Source organism: Meles meles, chromosome 1 (assembly GCF_922984935.1).
Source record: "Meles meles chromosome 1, mMelMel3.1 paternal haplotype, whole genome shotgun sequence".
Lineage (NCBI taxonomy): Eukaryota > Metazoa > Chordata > Mammalia > Carnivora > Mustelidae > Meles > Meles meles.
In genome coordinates, this window is record NC_060066.1 from 14,552,336 (window position 1) to 14,578,644 (window position 26,309).

The 26,309-nt window shown below is 47.0% G+C and overlaps 1 protein-coding gene and 1 long non-coding RNA gene across 3 annotated transcripts in view; one reads left to right on the top strand and one right to left on the bottom strand.

Moving 5' to 3' along the window:
• Window positions 1-19,647, bottom strand: part of LOC123950501 — a 28,245-nt gene extending 8,598 nt beyond the window's left edge. Inside the window, exons 1-3 of the long non-coding RNA XR_006820241.1 lie at window positions 19,513-19,647; window positions 3,115-3,369; window positions 861-970 (exon numbers count right to left, since the gene is read on the bottom strand). This is a non-coding gene — a long non-coding RNA (uncharacterized LOC123950501). The remainder of the gene's footprint in view (window positions 1-860; window positions 971-3,114; window positions 3,370-19,512) is intronic.
• Window positions 19,448-24,933, top strand: LRATD2 (LRAT domain containing 2). Of its 2 annotated transcripts, XR_006820239.1 has the most exons (3): window positions 19,448-19,578; window positions 20,116-21,358; window positions 22,123-24,933. XR_006820239.1 is itself a non-coding variant. In XM_046018308.1 (2 exons), exon 2 carries the CDS (start codon window positions 20,212-20,214, stop codon window positions 21,154-21,156), a length of 945 nt encoding a protein of 314 aa, XP_045874264.1. In that variant the 5' UTR covers window positions 19,448-19,578; window positions 20,116-20,211; the 3' UTR covers window positions 21,157-24,933. The 2 variants fall into 2 exon arrangements, 1 of the variants encoding a protein (XP_045874264.1); XM_046018308.1 differs by having other exon boundaries at window positions 20,116-24,933.
• The last annotated feature ends 1,376 nt before the right edge of the window (window positions 24,934-26,309 follow it).

The following is a 26,309-nucleotide window of genomic DNA, read 5'->3' on the forward strand; positions in this document are numbered from 1 at the left end:
CCAAGCTATTATTTTGCAGTCCAAGCTACTGCTCTGTAGCTCATGGCTATTTTAGAAAGGCAGGTGGTCTCCTTGGGGCTTCCCATGGACCTTAGCACAATTTACCTGATTAAAACACTACTCTTCTCACTTTGGCTTTTCCATTGCAGTGCCTGAGAAATCCAGTTTCAGCCCAGGCATCTCCCACAAACGTCTACATAGGACTCGTGGGTATGAGAGACCGTGGAGGAGTACAGACAGGACAGAACAGATTTTGAACTGGGTATATGTGAGGCCAGATGGTTTTCATACTCCAAAGTCACAGCCAAGACTCCTCAGCGGCCCTACTTATAAACACACCCCAACTGCTAGCAAAGAATCCAACAGAGAACTCAACAACCCCTTGAAGGCAAACCAGAACCTGTTAACTGAAAGTGGTGACACTACAATTACTGGCAAATGTTTGCTGGGCAGAAGGGGAGTCTGTGAAATGCTGCAGGGCACGGAGACATTCAGGAGCCAGTTCCACCAATTAACGGAGTGCTTCCGAGTAGCCGTTGTGTCTGGGAGAGTTTCTGAAATAAGCCCTGGCTGCACCAGCTGAGGCCCCTGGGAAGGGGGGAGCAAACTCACTCTCTCCAGCAGCAGGGAGGCAGGAAGCTGAGCATCAGCATCGCCATGGCTACCCGGCAGAGCCTCCTCAAAGCCTTTCAGGAATCTCTGCTATTTGTGGAAACTGGATTGCATTCCCCAAAGACCAGCATTCCTCCACCCCATACACTTTCTGTGGCTGCTTCTCTTTACTTTCCCTCACTCCAATTAAAAAGGCAAGAGTGGGCCCTTGTCCTCCACTCATGCTGGCGACCTTTCATGACACTCACCTGGAATGCCCCCATCAGAAACCATACATCGCAGAGGCGATCCCAGCGATTTTCATTCCCATATATTCACAGGCCATCATGTGAAATGCCATTAGCAGACTCTTGAATTCCTAATGGAATTGGAGAAAAAAAAAAAAAGATCCTCATTGATGTGATCAATGTGCCAATTAGGGACCGAGGTCTTTCTTCTTTCACTTTTCTGCATTGTCATCCAAACACAATCTCAGGCGTAGGTGAGTGACAAGACAATGTAATTGCTATTGTATATTTGACACAAAGAATGCCCAGTTAGAAACCTTTCCACTGGGGCCAGCAGTGGATGTTAGTCTGTGTTTTTTCAAATAAAATAGGGGAAATGTGTAAATTGGTTAAGAGTTTTGGGAAAGCAATAGAAACTGAATTTAAGTTTAGTTTAAATTCTTAAAGAACCGACCCTCTCAGCCACCTAACAAAACAAAACAAAAAACATCCACAGGAGTCTGTGAGGTTTTCTGTTCAAATGTCCCTAATGGGGCTCCTGGGTAGCTTAGATGGTTAAGCATCTGCCTTTGGCTCAGGTCATGATCCTGGAGTCCCGGGATCTGGATGGAGCCGTCCATCTTCCCATATCAGACTGTCTGATCAGAGGGGAGTCTGCTTCTCCTTCTCCCTCTGTTCCTCCTCTGCTCATGCTTGCTCACTCTCTCTCTCTCAAATAAATAAATAAAATCATTAAAACAAGCGAAAAAATAAAAAGGTCCCTAATGTTGTCTGTGCCCATACATCTTCTTTTCCAGCCACTATATCTCCATTATTCTAGAAGAGACACCATTTTATTTTTAGGGTAGTGTCTCCAACATTGCTCCTTTTGCAACCCTGATCCAAACATGCACTTCTAGTCAATAATCATATCCTAACTACTTAGCCGCAGGACAGGCATCTCACCAAAAGCAGACCGATCAGAGTTCTTTCCAGCAGCATACAGAATAGAACTGAAGGGAAAAGACCTTTTTCCCTTCACTGGGAAACTGAAAAAGTGATTTCTGGAGCTGAGGGCAGGTGTGGCTCCAGGGAAAGCTTTTATCTAAAGCAATGAAGAAGACATGCAGAGAAAAGCAGACATGACATGATAGGGAGAACCCCGTGGACATTCAAGTCCTTGGTTTAAGGTACATGGGGTAGATTCAAATCATGTCTCCTTCTATCCACAACCATCATGAATCATCTGGCCCCAGTTATGCCCCATGAGGGATATCAGAAACGAGCAGAAGAACCATCAGGTTGAGCCCAGCCCAAAATGACGGTACAAAGAGTTATGAGCAAATGGAAGGGTGGTCTATTTCAGCAAGTTTTAGCGTGGTTTGTTGTTCCACAATAAATAACTTGTGGGTCCCTGGGACCTTCCTGATACCATGTAAAGAAGGTGACAGTAGGACACGAAACCATGTAGAAAGAAGAACCCACATATCTCAAAGATCCCAGCTGTCCCAGCCAGGTGGCTAAGGTCACAGATGCAACACTAAACCCAGCGGACACCACATGGAACATGTGTGAATCTCACACATGAGTTGCCAATCCACAGACTCATAAGCACACAGATGTTTGTTTAAACTAAAACTTTAAAAGACACTCAGTTTTGGAATGGTTTGTTATTTAGCAAAAGCTACCTCTCTAACTTTCTTGAAACCACTCATTTTTGCCTTTCTCCTGAAGCCACCCGTCTCCCAGATTTCCCCCAATCTGCTGTGCGAGATTGTTCAGTGCATTCTTAATATCAAATCACTCCTCTTCCCTTGACTGAAAAATCTTGATTTTGTGTAGGGAGGCAATGTATCACCTCTAAATGCTGTGTCCATTTCCCTTGCAGCTAGATGTGGTTATGTGACACAGCTGAAGCCTTTAAGAAGGATATGACAGGGGCGCCTGGGTGGCTCAGGGGGTTAAAGCCTCTACCTTCAGCTCAGGTCATGATCCCAGGATCCTAGAATCGAGGCCCACATCAGGCTCTCTGCTCAGCAGGGAGCCCGCTTCCTTCTGTCTCTGCCTGCCTCTCTGCCTACTTGTGATCTCTGTCAAATAAATAAATAAAATCTTAAAAAAAAAAAAAAAAGGATATGACAATTGAGGAGGCAGACCACATCTCTTCCACTTTCCACCTTCCTTATTAGAATACAGATGTGATCACTGGAGCCACGGCAGCACTTTTGAGACTGTGGTTTAAAAAGAGAAGAGAGAGAGAGAGAGAGAATAAAAAAGAATCACAGAGATGCCATACCTGATTTTGTTGAAGAAAAAAAAATGGTCTTAAAACACCTGCTTAAAGTGAGCTGTTTCACATAGCTCAGTTAGATCTTCAGAGAAATGGGTTAGATATCTGAAACTGGTGATGGGAAGAGTCCTGATCAGTGACGTGGTCTTCCCCTGGGGAGTCCTGTGGTCACCTCTGCATTCATACCATAGGATGCAAGATGCACTGCTTCCCCTTTCTCTCTGGCTCACTTGTAAACACAAAGGAATTTTCCTCTTTCACCTAAAATAGATAAGACAGGTAGATGTTTTCGAAAAGTATTTCTTTAAAACCCAAAGAAAAACTCAAAAAAAAAAATTACAAGAAATATAAACAGCATGAAATTGCCCTGTTCCCATCACATTGGATCCTAAAATCACCAGTTAAGCTCTATGGATCCGACTCTAGTCTCTTAATAAAGACAGCGTTCTCAAAGAGGAGTCACCAAACCAGAAGCAATCAGCATTACCTGACAACTTGTCAGAGATGCAAATTCCCAGGCCCCACCCCAAACCTACCTACCAATCCCAAGCTCTGGGGGCGGGGCTATCCATAAGTGTTTGAACAACACCTTCCTGTGATTCTGAGGTAGTCAGTGTTTCAGAGCCACTACTTTATGATAAATGTTTGCCAACATAGTAAGACAAGAAGCTCCCCACCTTTTCTTTAGGGCAAAGCCTAGGGTTTGATTCAAAGAGAATTTGGTGTCATCTCGTGATCTTGCTGTATCAGCTGTGACATCTGGGGCCACATCTGATTAACCCTAGCATGCTGTGGTCTTCATTTGGTCCACAGGTAAAATACGATCATACTTTATAGGATTGTTTAAGATGAAATGAGACCTGCAAAATGTCTGCCCATAACCTGGCTCAAGCCAGCTTTAAATAAAGTCAGCTGACTCTCTTTACAAAGTCTGCATCTCAGTCCTGTTGCCACAGCTCAGTCCAGCAGCAAAGGTCTGGTATATGCACCCAAATTACTTTCAAATATAAAAAATAAATTCCCCAAGTCCAGTTCAAATCTCCCAATACTTCTAAATACACCCCTTTCAGCGAGGTGTCAAGATGGAGAGTCCTCCTTGTAGTTTAACCGATTTGCTAGAATGACTGGCACTAGTCAGTCCCCGGTGGTCTGGCCTTTCCAGACTGAGGCCAGAGGAACTGCTACCCCCAGGGCATCTCCGTCCTCCTCACTTCCAGGATCCTTCCTTCAGTGTCCTTTCGGATGAACCCTAAATGACCTTTAACCATATCCTAAATACTCAGAGAGTTAATCACACTCAGAAACAATCATCTGCTCAGAGGAACCAATTCAGAAACAGCTGGGTGCAAGATAGACCCTTGACCAGAGTTGTTTGTTTGTTTGAGTTTACTGTTTTGAACAAGGAATCTATATCCACGATTAAAAGATTCAAATATTATGAAAGAGGAGATTATGCAAAGTTATTCTCTTTGGTACTGCTGGCACTTAGATCCCTTCCCAGAGACAACTATGCTTACCAGCTTTTTGGATAAACTTTCGGAAATAGTCTATATATGGAAAAATCATGGGAAAAAAACGATATATAATATATATAGACATATAGTGGTATATATGTGTGTGTACATATGCGCAAGTACGCACACGTACATTATCCTCTCTGTTTTCCACAGAAGGTAATATATTATACACACTGTCTGCACAAGAATATGGAAATCATGGGCAGAGGGAGATAAATAAGAGACCTTCATGACCTTCGGAGTCCTATATGGGGAAGCCGGAGAGTTTGGATGATACCACCTGCAGCATAGAAAAATCTTATCCTGTGTGTCCTGTGTCTCTGGCTACAGGCAGACACTCTCTTGATGACTGTATCCATGTATGCATAAGTGTGAATACTTGTGTGCCTTACTCTGCAAACACACAAACAGGACCACGCCCATCTTTTGGGGATCACTGTTCTCTGTTACTCGCGCCTGGTCACTCATCGGCCCTAGACTGGACTTCTGGCCCCTGGGATGAATTGCTGCCAGAAGAACCTGTACTGACTGGCTCCCTTTTCACTTTTCTCACACCCAAGACTGTGTAGCAATATCCAATTCACTGGGGACTCACATGGCACATACCCTCCTCCTGCATTCCTGACACTAGCTAACAAGCAACTGATGGGATCTTAATCTGTTTCTGCCCCTATTTACAGATGGGAAAAATGGGACCCAGGCCTAGGGCCAGGGAAATCCCTAAAGGAACATGGATAGCAATACACCCTGGAATCAGGACTCTGGGATCAGCTTGGGCAAAGAGAGGTTGGATGTCTAACAGTACTAAGTTCTACTCCTGGGTTCACTACAGGAGACCTGTGTTTTCCTCATTCTGGAGCCCTTGCTGGAAGACCTGTAAGGTGTAATAATAGTACTTACATATAGAATAATTAGGGTTATAAAACAAATATATGCAAAACGCCAAATAGTGTGTACTACAGAATAATCATTTGCCCAATTTTAAGTGGTGTTCCCACATTTCTTAGAGGTTTACCCTCTGAGCTCTAGCTTGCTTTCCTATTTCTATAAACATTATTCAAATATATAGAGTAGCTCCTGCATGGGGGATACAAAATGATCAGGACAGTCCCTCTGTCCTTGAGAAGTGGAAGGGGTGGCAGAGAAACCTAGCTAATTCCCACACCCCAGGGAAAGCTTCCTTCTGTGGAGGTGTGATGAGGCACACTGGGAACACAGAATACTTATCTACCTGCTGATGACAGGATAAAGGGCAGGATGTGTGTCTCTGCTGGACCAAGGACAAGCATGGGGCAAAATGGGAATACCCATTTCCAGCCATATTTCCTCAACCATGCCTACAGATCCCACAGAGCTACTCAATGGCACCCAAGCGTCTCTCAGTTTTGTTTTGTTTTTTTTTTTCCCCAAATCCTATAGCCAGCACTGTGGGCACTTTCATTTCTGGGCTTCCAGATGCACAGGAACACAAGAGTCACCCTCCTCTGCAACAGCATGTCCTTCCACCTTTCACACTCAGGCCTTGCATGACCTCTCGATGAAGACTCCGGAGAAATAAGCCTCGGAGGGTAATTTGTCAAGCGTTCCATTCGGCAGCAGGGCAGGGAATCTTTCCTGACTTCTGCAGATAGGAGCTCACATCACAGCATGAAATTTGTTTACCCTTATCTTTGCACACAAGAACAAATTATCCCACCCTTGTTATAAATCCAGCAGCCCTGCCTCTGTGAGCAGGTTTCCACGTAAATCTCGGGCAAACGCTCCTTGGCTGACTGTTCACTCTGTTTGCTGCCTTTCCCTGGGCCCAGCTCATGGGACTGTTAGTCTCACCAGTGGACACGCTGGTTTTCTTCTAGAGATAACAGAAGAAGAGAAAGAGAGCAGCCAGAGTCATGGCTGCCACAAAAACCCCACCACCTACAGCAGAGCAAGTATCCTCTCTCCCAGCTGAACTGCCGTGGCTCCATGGCCCAGAAAGATCCACCAACCCACAGGGAGATCAGCCCTGAACATCCTGGGGGGCCAGAACTTACCAGCCTAGACGGCCCCTCACAGACTCACTCTGTTCCAGACAGTTAGTATGAACAGATGGTCCCGAGTCAGGTGAGGAATCTGTCCAAGTGGATTTTAAATGGCCTCAGTCATTTAAATAATGTGGGTCATGCAGGGGAAGGGGACCCCTCCACAGCGAAGAGATAGGTGCCCATCAAAGTAAACATCCTTGGGCTGGATACTTAGACCTCAAAGAAAATAGGATGGCTTAGTCAAAAACAAAAACAAAAACAAAAAAGTCATTAACAACAGCAACAATAGCTACAGAGCAGGGCTCCAAGGGGCTCAGGGCTAGGGTCCCTGAGTGTAATCATCTGGCGTTACCCCTCCAGGTGTATGACCCTGTAGTGCCCATGGGTAGTTCACAGAAGAGGGGGGCGCTGTTCAAACTAGGGACCTGAAGCACAGAAAGGTTAAGTGAAATGTTCAGGGTCACACAGAAGTAAGAGGTAAGAGCTTGATTCAACAGGCGGTCAGACTTCAGAGCCTGTGTTCTAAGATAGTGCTTCCGACACGCTAACACACACAAGAAGCTTCTGGTGACCTTGCTCAGCTATAGATTCTGACAGTTCAAAGTAAGGGCCTGAGATCCTGCCTTTCCCACAAGCTCGGCTCCCAGGTGAGGCCCAGGTGAGGCCCATGAGGCCAGGTCAAAGACCACACTTGAACGGAGGGCAGTCCAGCCCAGCACGATAAAGTGGAAAGGGAGTGTCTCTGTTGGCTTGCCTACTCTTGTTACTTGTCCAAAGAGAAGGAAGAACAAAAATCAGGAGTGAGCTCCTAGAAATGTAACTATTTGACAGTTATTTTATATCTGCTAAATCTAGTAGCAAAAGTTAAGGTTTGTACAACATTTTATTATTTTTATTTCATCCAGTAATTTATATCAATGTTCTTTTATAAAGGTATTGCACACAAGCAGTTAGAAATTATAAACAAAACCAGGAAACAAAACAGCCCAGTCCTGCCCCACAGAAAATTTGGAAAATCACTTCTCAACACTACTACGCTGTACTGATTCCCTCACAAATGAGGAGTCTAGGACCAGGAGGTGTATGAGTGTCTGTACCACCTCCGTTCCACTTCCTATAGTTTCCATTTTCTTGTGGTTTTGAGGCAGGTCCAGTATATCTAGCCCCACCTGTGTAGGGACGCTGCCATCCATAAAACCCCTCACATAATGTGAATTCTGTTCTGTCCCTTCCTAGTTTGGGAACCTCTGCCAATTCACTCAGCCCCTCTGAGGCTCCTCTTGTTCCTTTGTAGAATAAAGCCCACCTACCACATGTGAACAAGGGTATAAAGCATGCAGAGGGCTTAGCACAACACTTAGAAAGATCACTAGCAATCAGTAAAGAGCAGATACAATCATCATTAGAGGGGGAAAAACTGCAATAAATAAATTCATACCAGGCAATCATTGACTCCATCTGCATTTTTAAGAAAATGCTCCTGACACTCTTCTAGGCATTGGGAAGGCAAGAGGGTGCGTTTCTCTCAACAAAACTGAATTAATTTCTTTTCAACTTAGAAAAGTTGGCACCCAATTTCTCACCAAAGTCTGCAACATAAGTGAAATTTTAATCCTAACCACTAGGCAAGAACAGTGCCCCAAGGCACTGCAAGATGTCTGATCATCAAGCAAAAATGTAATTATTTTCATTCGGCTGCACTGCAGAAACTTAGGCAGGTAGGTGAACTAACACAGTTTAGAAAGATTTTCAAATACAAGGAATAAAACAAGGCAGGTTTTATTTAAACTTAAGCAGAAAGCCAGCTAAGGAGAGATGGTTAAGGTGGAGTGTTCCTTAGTTAAGGGTTGTTAGATTCTGCCTGTAACTCATTTACATAATGACCCAGGAAGCAAGAGCCCCTGGGGTTTGTGGCCAATGGAAGGAAAGCAGCTGAGGACATTATTGGTAAATGTTGATCAAGTCCTTGACTCTTTCGGGCAGGAATTTGTAAATCACTAGGTGAAGGAAATTTGCCAGGTGGAAACAGGAATCTTTTTGACCTTGCCAAAAATGGCAGACTTCTTCATGCTCAGGTTTTGTTGGTATCGTGTTTAAGTACCTGCAGGGATGTAATGATTCAGTACAGCACACCGAAATCCATAGTTGGCATGTCCCCAAATGTCTAATGACTCAGACTTTCCCTCAGTAATACATTCATTTGTCAAATTAGTCAGGGTCCCCAGGTTGTTTCTTTCTCCCTCTCCCTGGGATATCTAGATACAGAAAGTTTAGGTTCCTTTCCCCTATGGGGCCATTTTCTACCTGTCTGTCTCTGAAATCAGTATGGGTGTGCTGAAGTCTAAGACTGGTCCGACACCCTTGAGCTAGATGTTCTGGTGGAAGCCCACATAGAGGAGGAGGGAGAGGAGAAAGAAACAGTTAATGGCTGCACTTTGCCTTACCCAGAATCTCCTTCCTGTTGTTGGTCACATCAGTGAGAAAATCAGTGACCAGAGCACCAGGGACCTCTGTCCAGTGGGGCTGGGTCCATATCCTGTTGGTTGGCTGATTTGCCACTTTACATGGTTCACTTTCCTCAGCTCTAAAATGTGTATTAGAGTCATAACAGAACCTGCCGTGTGAGGTTATGGGAAGGGCCAACCAGGTAATGTTTACAAATAACAAGGTACCTGGCACAGAATGAATTCTCCTGCTATCTCAAGAGACAAGACTTTATCTTTCTGCTGGTTCACAGTGAAGAGCAGCATAATATGCTACCCCAAAAGGCATTGCTTTGGCACATGGATTAATTTGAGTTGAAGGCAACTGCGAAGAAGCAGATCCAAGAAAAGCTCTCTGTCCTTCCCCCTCTGCCTGAAGACAGAACATAAATAAATACCCCTTGTTAAGGTGCCCCCCTTCCACACTTCCTGTACCGTTGGAGATAAGATGGCATAGAGAAAATTTCCATTAGTTTACCATTAGTTTCCCCATATATTTGCCTTCCCACAATTTGCTTTCCCTAGAAGTTCAAAGCCCTTTGTCTTGTCACTTCTCTACAAAATTACTGTACTTTGGTAAAATACAAAAAAGCCCAAGTTGCAACCACACTTTTGATCTACTCATCACCAAGGGCTCCTCTATGTGTGTGATACACGCATGAATAAGCTTTTGTTTGTTTTTCTCTTGTAAATTTGTCATTTGCTACTCTAATTTGAGGACTCCAGCCAATGAACCTAAGACAGAGAAAAATTGTTTCCTCCCCTACAAGAGCTATGTACAGAGTGATTATAGTTTCTCCAATTTGCAAAAGCTTGGTAAACATAACTTATATACTTATCTTTTTGGCTCAGTATCTAAATATCCCTTGTCTGGCATCCCCAACTGCTTTTAGGATTCTTAAGGCAAAGGCTTAATTCTATGCATTCCTTAATCCATTACTTAAAAAACGCTTACTGACCATCTCCTAAGCTGTTCAGTAGACGCTAGTTGGTGGGATGGAGCCCTGAGCATCCAGAGGGCAGGGATCAGGTTTTGGTCCTTTTGCACAGCAAGTGAGAACTGTGGATGGCACAAAGTGGGCATTCAGTAAGGATGCCTGGTACAGGACCGGCAGACACAGCCGCTGAGTGCTATGAGCAGTGGTGCACATTCACCCCCAGCCACAGAGTCCAGGGCAGGGCTAGCCCACGGTTAAGTCCTCCCCGTGTAGAGGGAGAAGTCCATCCCATCCTTTGCTCCCGCAGTCTCATCAGATAACTCATTCACTCAAGAGGCCATCAACCCCCAAGGCCATGAACTTCAGCAAAATCCTTTCTTGATATCTGTTCCCTTTAATAGGTCCTTACTGACTTCCTTTTTTTTTTTTTTTTTTCCTTTTCTGTTCCCCCTCCTCGACGCACTTTACTCCACAAGCTTCTTTCTGGTTCCACTCTACACCTTAGTTTTGAGAACAGAACACATACTTGAAACTCAAAATCACTTTTTGAAGAAATGCTTCTCCTGAGTCACAAAAATGAGAATATCAGGCTAATCCAAAGAAGGGCTTGTTTACTCCATGAATAACTGTTAAGCTTCTACCATGTGTAGGACACTATAAAGGACAAAGGGGACTAACAGTGACACGTCAGTCTGCCCTCCTTGAGACATGGGCAATGATGAAAGAAGCAAATGCAATCACTATTGTAATAAATGTTTCATAGGAAACAAATGGGCTGAGGAAGGGTGAGGTGGGTAATAAGCTCGTTAGCAAACCCGCCTCTAAGGACTTGACTTAATTGGAGGCAGAAATAATACGGAGGATTTAGCTTTGTGAAGAGTGGAATTCCAGAACACTCCAGGCCCAGCGAATGGACATATCAAGGTCTGAGGTAATCACATGCTTGATGTGGACAGGAAACCAAGGACTGACGCGGCTGGGCCATACAGAGTACGCAACTGGGAAACTGGGAGAGCATGAGGCCAGAAGGGTAGCGAGGACTCAGATTCATGAATGAATGCAAAGATGGAAGGAATGTGGCACATGAAGACTAAGGAACTCAGCCATATTGGTTCTGTCTGGTTCAGCTGGGTGGCGGGAGGTCACCCCTACTCCATGGCACTATCTTGTGTCTGATTCTTGACTCTGCAAATTACGATTTGTGTTGTCGTGGGCAAGATGCTTATGGATACTGATAATAAAGCCCAGCTCACGGGTGAGGCTTAGATGAGCAAATACACATAAAACTCTTAGAATGGTGTTATTTATAGGAAGCACTTCACAGAAGCACATGTTAGCTGCTACTCTCTCAGTTGTTTACTACCACTTTCATGAATTCTTCATCATCTGAGGTATAATCCTCAAGCTCAAAGACTCAGAAACCCACCTCTGCCAACCCACGGAAAGTGATGGGACTTAAGCACGGAGTCTGAAGCAGAAAGCCAGGCCCCCACCTCTCTTGCTGACTGACAAAAAGAAATATAATTATCAGGTCAATTCGAACTGTTTATAAGCATGTCTTCTATGAGTCCCCAAACATCTCTCAGGAGGTCACTTCGTTGGTAGGGAGTAGAACATGTGAGGTAATGTTAATGGTGGGTGTCCTGGATCTCTAAAATTATGTTTTAACCCAGGAGATCTAAGATATTACAATTTTCAAGTGCAATCACTTGGAAACAATTAGTAAGATACTTTGCTTTTGTACCATATTGTAAAATAGTTGTGCATTTTACATTTATAACATTTCATTGCAGACTGGCTACATTTCAGGTGCTCAACAGCCACACAAAATTAGTAGCTACCATATTGAACACGGCAGAGCTATAATTTCTTGGTGAATTTAGCTGTGTTAACCCGGCCTCCATTCTTTTTTTTTTTTTTTTAAAGATTTTATTTATTTATTTGACAGAAAGAGATCACAAGTAGGCAGAGAGGCAGGCAGAGAGAGAGGAGGAAGCAGGCTCCCCGCCGAGCAGAGAGCCCAATGTGGGGCTCGATCCCAGGACCCCGGGATAATGACCCGAGCTGAAGGCAGAGGCTTTAACCCACTGAGCCACCCAGGCGCCCCTCAGCCTCCACTTCTTAACCCCTCTGAAATTCAATTGTCTAGGATAGTTCCTGGCATACCACAGGCATGTGGTACATTTTTAAAGTAATTTTCTCATCTCTACATTAAGAATAATCCTAACATGTGTCAAACACTGTTCTAGGAGCGAGGGATACCTCCATGAACCAAACAAGAATCCCTGACTTTGTAGGGCTTATATTCTAATTAGGAAAGGTAATAAATGAAATAATATAGAATCCTAAAAGGTAGTCAGTGAGTTGAATAAATGATAGAGAAACTGAACAGCAAAGAAGAATAAGGAGTATATATGGGAGGACATTTGGAATTTTATTATTTTTTTTATTATTATTTATTTATTTGACAGAGAGAGATCACAAGTAGGCAGAGAGGCAGGCAGAGAGAGAGGAGGAAGCAGGCTCCCTGCAGAGCAGAGAGCCCGATGCGGGGCTTGATCCCAGGACCCTGAGATCATGACCTGAGCCGAAGGCAGCGGCCTAATCCACTGAGCCACCCAGGCGCCCTGACATTTGGAATTTTAAATAGTGTTGCCAAGGAAGGCTCACCAGGAAGCTATCATCTGAGTCAAGACATAGCACACCCTGAAGTTATCCAGTGGAAAAGTGTTCCAGGCAGAAGGAATAGCAAATGTTAAGGCTGTGAGAGAGAAGCATGGCCCCCATGGGGGAGGAACAGCAGGCCCCCATGGGGGAGGAGCAGCAAGGGGCCCCTTGTCTGGAGGTATGAGTGAGGGGGTGTCAGAGAGGTAACGTGGAAGACAGACCTGGGCTTTGGAGGCCATTTGAGGGATTTGGGCCCTTCCCCCAAATGAGTGGGGAGCCACAAAGGGGCTTTGAGCCAAGCAGCGACGTAGTTTGGCTCATAGTCTCTTGGGATTGCTAGAGGCTGCTGGGTTGTGCAGAGCCTCGAGTGGGGTAAGTGACCCCATGGTGTTCCCTGGGCCCCAGGCCTAAAAGTGGCTTGGGGAAAGCAGAGAGAAATTGACCAACCAGATTTGTTAAATCTGATGCCCCAAATCCCTGACGGATAGCCGCCCCCCCAATCTGTCCTGCAGAAAGCATGCTGAACAAATGCTGTCTTCCTCCCTCATGTTGGCTTTCCTTCCTTGGAAGCATGAAGAATGCCCAAGGAAAGAAAAGGAGGTTGGGTTTGCTGTGCTGAAGCTTTTCTCATTATTGACAGCCCTGTCTCCTCTCTAAATATCTCAACCTCCCCTTTTTTGCACGAGAAGTACAAAATAAGATTCTTAGAATTTAGACTTTTTTTGAAATCTCTACATTTGGATTTGCAGATATGCCAATATTTGGATTTATAGAACTGTAATTTAAGCCAGTCTCTCCCCTGGAACCGCCTGGTGAAATGCATCTTTCATGAGGCTCATGCAGGAGCCCAGCTACCAGCTCAGACTCCGGAGCACAAATCAAACTCTCCCGTTCAACATCAACAGTATGTTGTCACAGGCCTCCCGAAACAGCAAGAATCTGGAAGGGACAGGCCTCAGTGTTTTCCCACTGGTGAACCCTCTTCTAGAAAAGGATTAAAAGGCTCCTCACAAGCTAGCCACAGGCTGAAGGGATGGAGAGCTAATGGTTTTATGTGGGTGTTCTAGCCCCAGACCCCTTCTCAGGGCATCTCCTCTCCATGCCTAGCCACAGGGCAGCCTAGCTCTGGCCCAGCCTGCCTGAGACAACCTGCTCTGGTTATCTGAGGGAAAAAGCAAGTCAAATACAGAAGCCGAGGAAAAGGATCCCAGGTAGCAGGGGTGCCTGGGTGGCTTAGTCAGTTAAGCCTCTGCCTTCAGCTCCCATCATAATCCCAGGGTCCTGGGGGCATTGGGCTCCCTGGTCAGCAGAGAGCCTGCTTCTCCTTATCCTTCCTCTGCCACTCCCCCTGCTTGTTCTGTCAAATAAATAAATGGGGCGGGGGGGGGGGGGGAAGGATGCCGTTCAGCAGCCTCTGTGATTCCTTCCTTAATCTGAAGGTCAAGGAATAATTCAGTTAAAAGTGCAAAACTCTTTATGCAGGTTTTAAAGCCCAAGACAGCCAGGCTGAGAAGGTGGGGAGGGGAGTTGCAGGCCACCAGCTCTCAGAGGAGAGAGAGGCCCAGTGCTCACCTCCTGGGAAGCATCGGATTAAAAAAAGAGACAGAAAAAAGAAGATGTGCCCAGAGCAGGTTATTTGTTGTCTTTTTTACTGGATGGCCCTGCGCATGTAGTTGCCCTGTGTATGTCACCAAGCTGGAGAGGGAGTCTGGGTTAAAACACTTGCCTCACCTCGCTTCCCTCTCCTCTCCACGCCCCACCCCCAGCAACACTCCAGGGAGGGCAATGACCAGGATGCGGAAGAGCCCGTGGAGGGCAGCCAACTGTCCCAGATGGCCCAGGGCAGGCTAAAATCAGGGTACTCCCAGGCCAACCAGGACGAGCTGGTCACTCGACATCCAGAAGACACACCAGCCCCGTGGTCCAGGGACTGGCCCACGTCTGCTGGAACGCATATGCTGGTGCTCCTGAGCCTGCTGGGTGCGGTGGGAAAAGCAGACTTGGAATCAGCCATATTTGGATTTGAAGCCAGTTCATCCTGTTACAGTCGGCAGGATGCCTATCCCTAGGCTTTTGGGGGGCTTATCTGGGAAACCTAAAAAACAGGATTGGTATGGAAATTTAGGAAGACCGGGCCCACACCAATGACTGGCCTTTTTCTCCCCATAGTGAAATCATCGTCTGGCTCTTACACGTTGTGTGAATAATGCCTGGCATCTCCATAGGCTTCAGGGGTTCTAGGATGCTTCCATGTACGCTGTCTCACTGGAGGATTCACAAGTGAGACAAGGAGTATCATCAGCCCCACTTTAGAGACTAGGGAAGGGGGCCAAATGGAGAAGAGAGACTCCAAGGTCATGCACCTGGCAAACAGGATATCAGCCCACATCATATGTTTCCATTCTGCTACTGCGCACCGTGCTCCTACAGTTTCAACAAAATCCCCAGCAGTGGGGAACAGATGCAGGTAAGTCTGGGAGTTTCCCAATATAAGGAGGTACGGAGGAACCTGTTTTCCAGCAAATTCACTCAGCTATCTGCCGCCACGGGGAGTCTGGGGCCCAACCCCGGAACGAGGCATAGTTCCAGACTGCCTAATCAGATAATTCTGCCCTTGTGCTCCTGTTTTGTACATTCCTGGAGCGAGCCATTCAAACGACAGCACCTGCAGAGTTGCGGCTAGTGCCCTGTCAGGTAGAAATGTCAATTCTCGATTATTCCCCACTGCCTTGGACAGAAGACTGGGAGAGTGACTAACTGGCATTCAACACAGCTTGCTTTTATTGAACGTCTCCTCCAAGGAGGTGTGTGGGATGTGACACTTGGGTCACTGCTGGGTTGGGGGGATGAAGCGACAGTGTGGCTGAGAATCCCAATCCAATGAACATGTCTCCAGTGAGAGGCTGCTCTTGGGGTTGGTGCCTTCAGAGGCGGGCTTCCTCCTTTGTCTGCCAGGCTCCATTTGTACAGAATGCCTTCCCTCCTGCAGCATGGCCTTTTACCAGACCTGCTTCCTCTCCCATCCCTCTGCAGTCCATTTTCCAAGGGCAGCCAGCTTGAGGACCTTCAGACCTCAAAGCCTCCTACCTTTCTGACTGCACCTCCCACCCCAAAGCCCTCATTCACCTTTCCTTTTCCTGAGCATCCCAATTCTTTCCCATCTTGGTTGGGAATGTAGAGGGAATGCCAAGGCCAGCTCATCCCAGTGCTAGCTTAAGTTTCTCTTTCTCAGGAGTCCACCTCTGGCCATCTTACCCAAAGTAGGCCAAACCACCCCTCCCCGCCCCCCCCCCCCCCCCCCGCAGCCATAGTTAATCCCATTATCCTATTTGTTTCTTCCCGGCCCTTGTCTCTCCCAGAAATTCTTCTTCATTGACTTCTTCGCCACTTGCCTCCTCCTATCAACATACAAATGCCATAAGAGAAAGGATTTTGTCTACTGTGTTCTTGTCTTTATCTCTGGAGGCCACTAAAACCACCAAAATTCAAGTATTGGCCAAATCTTAAAGAATGTGTTTGTCTCTACTTAAAACCAAGTGGTTGTGAACACCAGTGTGAAAGTCAAGGGGAACTGTGCGATCACCCCGTTTGCCACCTGGCCTCGCTGAACTTAACAGACTAACAGAATCAAGAGCTCACTGGTAGTTGTCGTTATTAATCTAGAGTTGTGTCATCCTCAGGAGTCCAACACCCCTGATGGCAGGCGTTTTGGAATTCACTTGTGCCCACATGCCTTCAAACTTCCCCGAGGCACCCTCTACTTCCCCTTCCTCTGGGACATGTCATACCGTCCTAAGACGTCTCATTATTTCTCTGTCCCCTCCACTACACTGAGCCTCATGGGGGCATGAATACTTATAAAACCTAGAATGCTGCCTATTGAATTTGTAGAATGAATGTGTGGTATATAAGATAAGTAGGTACCTAGTACATCTTTAAGAAATAAGTTTTGAATCAAGCTCTCTCTAAAAAAGACATTTTAAATACATGAATTAAAGAATAATACCAGGTGGTATTTGACCAAGGGCTGAATTACATATAATCAGTGATACAATGTGGAGTAAAGAACTTGAATGGCCAACACAGAGGTTCCCCAGGCCAGCCAAGGAACTAGGGTAGTTGAGGTGGGTAGGATGGGATGGGGCCCAGCTGGAGTACATCTCAACTCCAAGGCAACGGTTGCTTAGTTCTAGCTCCTTGTTGCCATCACAATGTGGGCCTGATGGGCTTACATAGTTACCTTTTCCAAGTAAAGTTGGAAATCTAACCTTGAGACTTCCCAAGGCTCCAGATTGTTGACAGCTAATTAACTTTAAATTCATTAAACGATTATTTGAGATGAGCTAAGAATGTTGGAGAGCACTTATATAACCTCTGACCGATCAAGAGCCCCAGGTGACTGGATGGAGGTTGGGCCCTGATCAGGAATTAATGGAAGAAGCTACGCAGGAGGCAGGTTATCAACATGGTCCAGTATTCTGCTAGAGCCTTCATCAAGCCTTATTGAGCACTTATTACCTACCAAGCATTGGGATATAAAAATGACTCAGAACCCGATTCCTCTGAGACTTTCTGCTCAATTCAAGAAATGCTGTTGAGCCATAATCACATAACCCAAACGCAGCTCCTCAAGACAAGGGGACAGGCACCTAGACAAGTAGGTGTCGTTTCCTCCACATTAGATCTTTGTCCCAGAGTGCTGGAAGCAAACTGTCCTACCTCCCTGTCCTTCTGTGGTTTCTCCCATCCCCAGCCACCGTACCCAGTACCAGCTGGGGCAAAGTGGCCTAGTGCTACTGACCCCCCACAAGGGTTTCTCAAGCTAACAGACATGGAATGACTCGCCAGTCCCTCTGTAAGCCTAACCCCTCCCTGTAAAATGGGTACCTCCGTGAGCTCACATGGTGGTGACACACAGCATTCAAGTAACAGCAGCACCTCAGAGCACGCGCCTGAGGCTGTTTAGAAAATATTTTAATGTCATCTGCACAGCAGGCACACAGAAGTCTCTTTTTTGGCCAAACTTATACTGTGATCTTGGACTTGCTGAAGGACTAACTTCTATCACAGCCCTGCCAATATTGATTGTTCGGGCTCAAAAGTACGTAAGTAGATTGATTTTTTTTTTCTCTCTCTCTCTCTCAAACTAAAAAGGATCACAGTAGTGTTAGTATATTCCTGTTTCCACCGGTTGGTATGCACACTGAATAAATAATAGTGTTACCTGGAAAAATTCAGTTAAAAGAAACAGTGACGGAAAACAGGGTAGAAGAGGTCTTAAGTTGCATTCTTAATTCCACTACAAATTAGTCTGGTGTTCCAGTGAATGCCTGGGCTTGTCTATTCACAAGGCTCCACCCCCACTCCAAACTACTGTTTTTAAAAAGACAACACTATGGTAACCCGCCTCTTAGGTAAGGAACAAAACAAAGGGAAAAGCAAAAACACACACAGGCAAATACAAAAAATGAAAAAGCAAAATCAGCTTGGTGGGAGCAAGTGTCCCCTTGTGGTGAGGTTAATAGGCAACACTCCTCTCCTGTCACTTTCTTCTTTAAGTCAGCAAGGAAATGCATCCACCAGAGGCCTCTGCAAATTTGTTCTTAATTTAAGGTCAATTAGATAATTCCTACATCCCCTATTCTCAAGAAAAACAATGAGAACAAATGCTTCCTCCACCAGATGACCTGGTAAGTCTTGAAACAAGAGGTTATGAAATCTACTTTGTGCTAACTTCCACGGACACGTAATAAAACAGAGCGCAGGGCTTGGAAGCAAGCCAGCAACTAAGACTTTGTTCTGCTTTTATACTGTTTCCTTTCTGTGAACTTTTTCCCCCACCGGAAAGTTCACAGCACTCATTCCAGAAACACCTCTGAACTGAAACGCTTCTCCAGCTGTCCCAGTAAAAAACTCTTTTCTGTGACCTTTGGTAAGAAATACATTCTAGGAAAGAAAAGAAAGAAGCAAAGGTCTGTTTACTACCTAGACTATTCGTCTCTCTCCAGGTCTGGGCGGGGGGGGGGGGGTGGGGAGGCGAAGGGGGAACAAAACAAACGCCAAAACTCTTATTCTCTCTCTCATCTCTACACTGGCAGGTGGCGTTTGCCTCCCAACGTTTCTTTAAAGCCGTCAGCTCGGAAAAACACGAACTGAGCAAGCACGGAGGACCTCCCAAAGCAAGCCCTTGTTCTAAGAAGGCAAGCGGGATTCCCACATGCGAGCGCAGACCTGGGCTATCAGAGTATCAGGAAGCCCGCCCTTGATTACTTGCCAGCAGGATTTAAATCAGCTACGACGCGGGGGCGTGGTTTGGGCGGGGCTTCGAGGATCCGGTGGGCGGGGCGGGGGCGGGGATCCCGGAGGCTCTGCGCTGTGTGGGAAAGACCTGGGCTCTGGGAGCAAGCGTCTGTCTCTTTAAATGCCAGGGGCTGCGCTCCCGCCGGGAGAGCCTGGAGCCGGATCTACAATCCCGTCCCTCCCGCTCCCGCGCTTGTTGCTCGCCGGGTCCGAGCGGGAGCTGCCGCCGCCGGGCAGCAAGACTGCTTCCTTCTCCGCCTTATCGAGCCCCACCTCCCCCGAGAGCAGGTTGAAGGGGAGCAGCAGCCCCAGCAGGAGGGAGGGGTGCGGTGTAAACAGGCTTTGCTCCCCACCTTCAAGTCTTGGAGCGCTACGTAGCCGCGGGGGCAAGACATGCTTCGCTCCCCTCTGCCCAGCCCTGCTGCCACCGGCGCCCGGAGAGGAGGGATTGCGGATCCCACACCTCAAAACTCACCGTAGAAGTCTCAAGGTGCGGCTGGGGGGAGGGAGCCAATTCCCCAAGGCCTCCACCTCTCTGCGGGTGAGTTTTCGCCGGTAACCCGAACCAAAGGGCGGGCGAGCGCGCGGGGGAGGGGCGGGAGAGACGGGAGGAGCAGGCGCCGCAGGTGAGCCAGGTAGGGCGGCTCACCTGCACCGGCAGAGCTGCGAGATCTCCGCCGGTTTCCCCGAGGATGGAGGCTTCGGAGCCGTCTCGGGGGCTAAGTTAGGACCCTGGGGTGAAAGGAGGGTTAAGAAAAGGGAGATTGGAGTAAAGTTTCTCTTCTTTCCCCCTCCTGCCTGGGCTTGGCAGGTAGGGCGCCGGCGGAAGCGGTAGGAACTGCTGATGCAATGGGCGTTTGCCCGGGCGAGGTGAAGTGCTGGGGGCGGGGTAGAGCTAGGGTTGCTCTGCCTCCTGTGACCGTGACCCTAGAGGTGGAGAAATGAGGGAAGGCTCACCACGTCCGAGCTTCCCTGTAAACATGGCTCCAGGTGCTCGCCTCCCAGCCCTTCCTCCTCTTAGGAAATCCTTTTCATGGAGGGGCTCCTACATGGCTTCCTTGCTTTCCTCTCCCAACAGGTGGTCTCCGCCCCTGTCCGGGGACCCGTGCCAATGACCCTAGTGGCGGTTTCGCTTTCTCGCCTCTCGGCTGTGTGAACGTGTATCCGCTGCGTGATGGGTAACCAGGTGGAGAAACTGACCCACCTAAGTTATAAGGAAGTTCCCACGGCCGACCCCACCGGCGTGGACCGGGACGACGGGCCCCGCATTGGGGTCTCCTACATCTTTTCCAACGACGACGAGGACGTGGAGCCGCAGCCGCCGCCCCAGGGGCTGGATGGCGGCGGCGGCGGCGACGGCGTTCCCGACGGCGGGGACGGGCCACCACTGCCGCCACCGCAGCCCTACGACCCGCGACTGCACGAGGTGGAGTGTTCTGTGTTCTACCGCGACGAGTGCATCTACCAGAAGAGCTTCGCTCCAGGCTCCGCGGCGCTGAGCACCTACACACCCGAGAACCTGCTCAACAAGTGCAGGCCTGGCGACCTGGTGGAGTTCGTGTCGCAGGCACAGTACCCGCACTGGGCTGTCTACGTGGGCAACTTCCAGGTGGTGCACTTGCACCGGCTGGAGGTGAGCAACAGCTTCCTGACGGACGCGAGCCAGGGCCGGCGCGGCCGCGTGGTGAACGACCTGTACCGTTACAAGCCGCTGAGCCCCGGCGCGGTGGTGCGCAACGCTCTGGCACACGTGGGCGCCAAGGAGCGCGAGCTGAGCTGGCGCAACTCGGAGAGCTTCGCCGCCTGGTGCCGCTACGGCAAACGCGAGTTCAAGATTGGCGGCGAGCTGCGCATCGGCAAGCAGCCCTACCGGCTGCAGATCCAGCTCTCGGCGCAGCGCAGCCACACGCTTGAGTTCCAGAGCCTGGAGGACCTGATCATGGAGAAGCGGCGCAACGACCAGATCGGGCGCGCGGCGGTGCTGCAAGAGCTCGCCACGCACCTGCACCCGGCCGAGCCTGACGAGGGCGACAGCGACGCGGCGCGGACTACGCCGCCTCCGGGGCGCCCCCCGGCGCCGGGACGGGAGGATGAGGCCCGGGAGGCGGCCGTGCACTGAGGGGCGAGCTGAGTGCGGAGTCTTGAGAGGGAGCCTTTTGGACCAGACGCCGCTCCCCCTTGCCTCTTCTCACTCCCTCCTTCAGTACCTTCCAGGCCCCATCTGGGCTCCTGGGCCATTTGGAAAAAAGGAGAATTGGCGAAGTGTGCAGCCAGCTGTGGCTTGAGCTTATTACCCTGGACAGAGGAGTAAGAGGGAGCAGGTAGGAGCACTGGGGCCGGTGGAGGGCGGGGGGCACTTCTTGCCTGCCCTCTGGATCTGTCTTCCTTTCTGACATGGGCCAAATGGTGGACACATGCCTGACACTTAATTTTTGCTGTACCTGGGTCCAAAATCGATCCTTCTTGGGCTCTCGGGGGTGGAGGAAAGTTCAGAGTACCAATGCCCGCCATTGCCTCCTCCCTGCTTCCTCTCCTCCCCTGGGCTTGGAGGGGGCCCTGTACTGAGGCCTGGGAGGGTTTGTGGCTGCGCCCTGCCAAGCACCGGCAGCCGCAGATCTGCTACCTCCACCCCCCCAGGGGTGTGTGTGGGATGTGGGAGGCCCGGGTGATTTACGGTGGGGGATTGCTGGGGTGTAAGACTGGAGAGACCAGGCCCGGGTCTGGGAGCAGCAGACCACAACCGAGCAGCCCCCTGTGAGGTGTCATAAATAGTTGGGTAAACTTGGGCTACAAAACAAAGACTTTGCTACCTCCCCCTTGCCCCCCTACCCCCAGGTAATTCATCTTCTGGAGCTGGCTTCTGGTGGAGTCTCCTGCTCCCTCCTGTTCCAGCCATCACTTCCCAGGTTCCAAGTAAATCATTGTCATGGGCCAGCTAGGGGAAGGATTCAATTATGATTCTGTTTTGCCGCCTTTGTTTCTGGCCTGCTTTGGTAGGCACTTGGAGCCCCATTGTTATCAAAGGAGGGAATGGCCCTTTGTGTCTCTGCTCTAATTAAACCTGCTGGGCTGTGTTCATCCGCAGGTCACACGGGGTTGGCTCATGCCACCCCATAAAGTATTGACTACAGAAGCAGCCAGATGGAATTGCCCTGGCAGAAATTAGTTAATTTCCCATCCATCACCTAACCCCCTTCCTGAACGGCGAAGGTAACCTTTTTGTAAACTGTAAGGCTTGGTGGTGGGCCTGTGATTTTCTTTTCTTTTCTTTCCTTTTTTTTTTTTCCTTTGTTTTTGGCGTCCTCTCGGTCCCATCCCCCTCACTCACTTTTTTTCTGGGGGTGATAAAATCTTAGGCTTGAGGTCTTTTCAGTGATCAGGTATTTGTTTTGCTAGCCACACCTCATGCAGTTTAAATCAAGACGCTAAGTCTTGTTACATTGCAGCAGTCTCTTTGTTTCTTGGAGAACACCCCCGCCCCCACCTTCAGAGTGATTTTGCAATTAAGAGGGGTAACAGCCATCACAAATTAAATGCCACCTAGTATAGTCAGCACCGAGTCTGGTGACAGTCCTGAGGCACAGGTTGGTGGTTGTGAGATCTGTTGCAGCAGGCTGCCCTGTACTCATTGGGTCTGCCGCGATCTTGCTTCCTGTACTTTAGGGCTTCTAGAAATTTTTACAGCCCATCTCTTGGCTTCAGGCAAGCACTTGGTTGATGTGTATCCTTGATTTCACAGTGCTGCTTTGCTGCAGATTGGCATTGCTAATTCCGTCCCAAAAGTTGCTTGAAGTTTTCCTTTCTTTGGGGAGTCATTTTAGATGACACCAAGCAAGTCCTTTTGTGAAGGAATTCTTAAAGTTGGAATGGAATCCTGTCTGAGTTGTCCTTTATTGCTGTGGACATCCTTGGGCCTTCTCTGTGAGGATTTCTAACTCATGCAGCGAGACTTGAAGGATTTCCTTGTATACTTTTTTCAAACTTGGAAGTTGATGCCATAATTTTTAAAAGCCTAGACCGTCGTAGCACCTCAGTATGAAATAATTTTAGTTTTAGGGGCATTAGCTATGTTCCCTGTTCTCACAAGGATCACCAAGCAGGTCCTGTTCCTTTGCTAAAGATGAACCACACTCAGTCCTAGTTTGGGACTTTGGAGAGATGTCTGTCACCTGTGGGAAATGTAGATGTAGTTTTCATGTGTAATAAGCTCTCAGCTTCGTGTTTATCTTCTCTTCATGGAAAAGCCCATCAAGGTAAAAGACATTGAGGAGAGCCTCAGATATCCAAAAGATTTGGGTTTTGTTTTGTTTTGTTTTGTTTGCTTAACATGGTAGTTGAAAGACCAGTGTGCAGACGGCGAGAGGGGAGAAGAATGACCATCCAGCAGGTCTGGGCTGGCTAGCCCGCTTAGCTCTCCGCCCCCCTATCTCTGGTGGCCTCCTTTGCCCTCAATTAAAAAGTGAATGTCCTTGGTCACACGGAGGTGCCCCAGTGACTGTCTTGTTACAAAGGAACTGCTCCTGGTGGGAAGTCTCCCCTTGAAGGAAGAACTCTTAATCCACACCAATGTAGTATTCTGCCTCTAGAGAAGAGGTTTCTGAAAATCAACTACAAGAGGAAATCCACCCACTCCAGAGACTGCTTTCCCAATTCATGCAAGTATTTTTACTGGCTACCGGAGGTGTGAAGTATGTAATACGAAGAACGATTCCATTGGAAGTTGTCTTAGGGCTCTCTGAGGCTCTAATGTGAATCGACAGCCCAACAACAGAGGCTGCAAGAAAGGGGAAGCCGTCAGTGCAGCTCTTTCCTCAAGGTGGCAGTGTTGCGGATACGTGAGTTTTCAATGTCCAGGCTACGTCTACATCTGGCACTTTAAAATATATATATATATTTAATAATTTTTGTTTCTCCTTGGGAATAAGACTTTAGAACTATTTTGTACTGTGAATTATGTATGTTCTTTGAAAGAAATATTGATTCTAACGTTCTTCAGAAGCTGTGGCAGGGATAAGCAAGACCCGCGGACTGGAACACCTACTAAAAGTAATGAAACAAATTCTATTTTCTTATTTGAGCAAATATTTTATTGAGACTGCTTATGTATGTCAAAGGAGCCCGCAACATCAGCTACACAACTTTTTGTATCGAAAGAACTCATACTTTTTGTAGCTTTTATTCCACATGTAATTTAAAATGACTTTAGCACTGAAATGCCTATAGAAGAAGACTTGACACCAGACCTTTAAGGAAATTTTTAGTTTTTATGAAAAACGACACTTCAGTGGTTAACCTTCTCGTGTCTTTGGTGCTTCTGGCCCTAGGAGCGGCACTAGACAACATGACAACCACATGGAAACATATTTTTGAAAGCAAAACTTTAATTTTATACAACATATGCTACGGAGAGTGAAGAAAAATTAATGACTAACCGTTTTCTATTTTTTTTTTCTTAACAAAATGGAATCCACTGTGTCGAAGACTCTTGATATTAATGTGATTGTCTAACCATTTTTTAATAAATTAGCATAAAATCTATAATCACGGTCATCAAATGGTTTTGTTTGGTTACACTTGTGAATTTTTTTTTTTTTTTTTAAATCATGGTAACTATAAACTTGACTGGTTCATTCAGATGTTCACTATGTTTTGTTCTTAGCTGTAATTTTTGTGACCCATGGAGAATTACATTGACTAACACGGTAAATTCTATGTATATTTTATTTTCTAGTGAATGGTGTAAACTGTATTTTTGTTGAAGAATGTATGTTAAATCAATGTTACGTTCTCATACCACTTCTTGAGAAGGAGGTTCCGATTTGAAATTGTATCTTTTCCTTCAAAATGAAGGGCAGTGTTTAGTTAAATAAAAGACTGATGACATCTTTTGAACCACTTCCTGTTCACTGTCTTATTAAAATAAAATCTGTCAAGTCTTTTGACGCTCTAAGGGTTTCCAATAAACCATCTCTTAGTGTTAACTGAATTTATATTTTTTTCCACTTGTATACCTCTTTCTGCCATATGTAGTTCAAAAATTTCTGAGAATATTAGTGGGTCATCTCATCTTTACATTGCTCGGTAAACATTTTGAAGAATTCATATAGTGACAAAGTCCTCCCTGCATTTGCTCTGTGAGAATTAATCACCCATTGCTCCTAGGCTCTCAGTGTTCATGAAAAATGTCTCATAAACATAAATTTTCAGTGCACATTGATTTTCAGAATCAATGCAAACATTGCTGATCACCACACTCCTCTGTTGGAATCTACGCTGGGGTGTTTTGGTATTAAGATCTTGCATCTTGGGTGATTTCAGTTTCAGACAAAGGGAATGTACTCACTGGGTCATTGAATTACAGAAAGCGGACAAACGTGACCACATGGCACTGTTGGTATAACAGGGGAGGCAGGTGCCAGCAGTGGGTAGAGGAGCAGATGTGGCATCTGGTGTGGGAGGTCACCAGCACTCCTTTGACCAGCTCCTGAAGCCACTGCCCTAGTCCTTTGAGGGTCAAAAGCCCAGGCTTTGTCAACATGCTCTTAGACAGACTTGTAGGTAGGAAAAACCAGGAATGCCGAAGGTGTTTGGGAACTCAGCAACAGGGAGGCCATTTATCCCTAGAATGGGAGTCCTTAATTTATCATGGTTGTCCTTGCACAAGAAAGTAAAGGGAGGGAAGACTCATACAGAATGTGCATTTATTCTTCGGTGATCTTGGTGTAGGCTGCTGTTCCAATTTTTTCAAAGTGGACCGAGCTTAATGCAAGAAAATGACATGTTCGGAAGCGTTTAAAAGGACTTCCAAAATGAACAGACCCAGATTACATGCAGAAGGGCTTTTATTTCCTTTTACTGAATTAACTGGGGAAACTGCTTATTGAACAAATATAGCCATTTTATCTGCAGAGTAGATGCAAGAATGATGGGTGTGCACTTGCAATCACAAGATACTACTAGGTATTTATGAAGGGTCCGAGGACGCTGAGCTCTAGCCCAGATACTAGAACATACAGAGATTACAAACAAACCCATTGAGAGTCCCTCCACAGAGTTTGTTTCTCAGGGGAAATCAATTTTACTCCTACGGTGGCAAAAAGGATGTAACTAATACAACTAATATTCACAAAATACTTAACTGGGAGGTTCCTAAATTCTCAGTGCCTAACATACAAAGAAAAACCAGATCTATAGTTTATCCTCAGTGTCACTTCCTCTCAAGGTGCTGTCCCTTCTGGTTTGAGGAGGGTGAGGCAGCAATGGTTTTAGGAT

Coding starts and splice junctions, on each gene's coding strand:
- LRATD2 (XM_046018308.1), top strand. CDS start 20,212: ATGGGTAACCAGGTGGAGAAACTGACCCACCTAAGTTATAAGGAAGTT.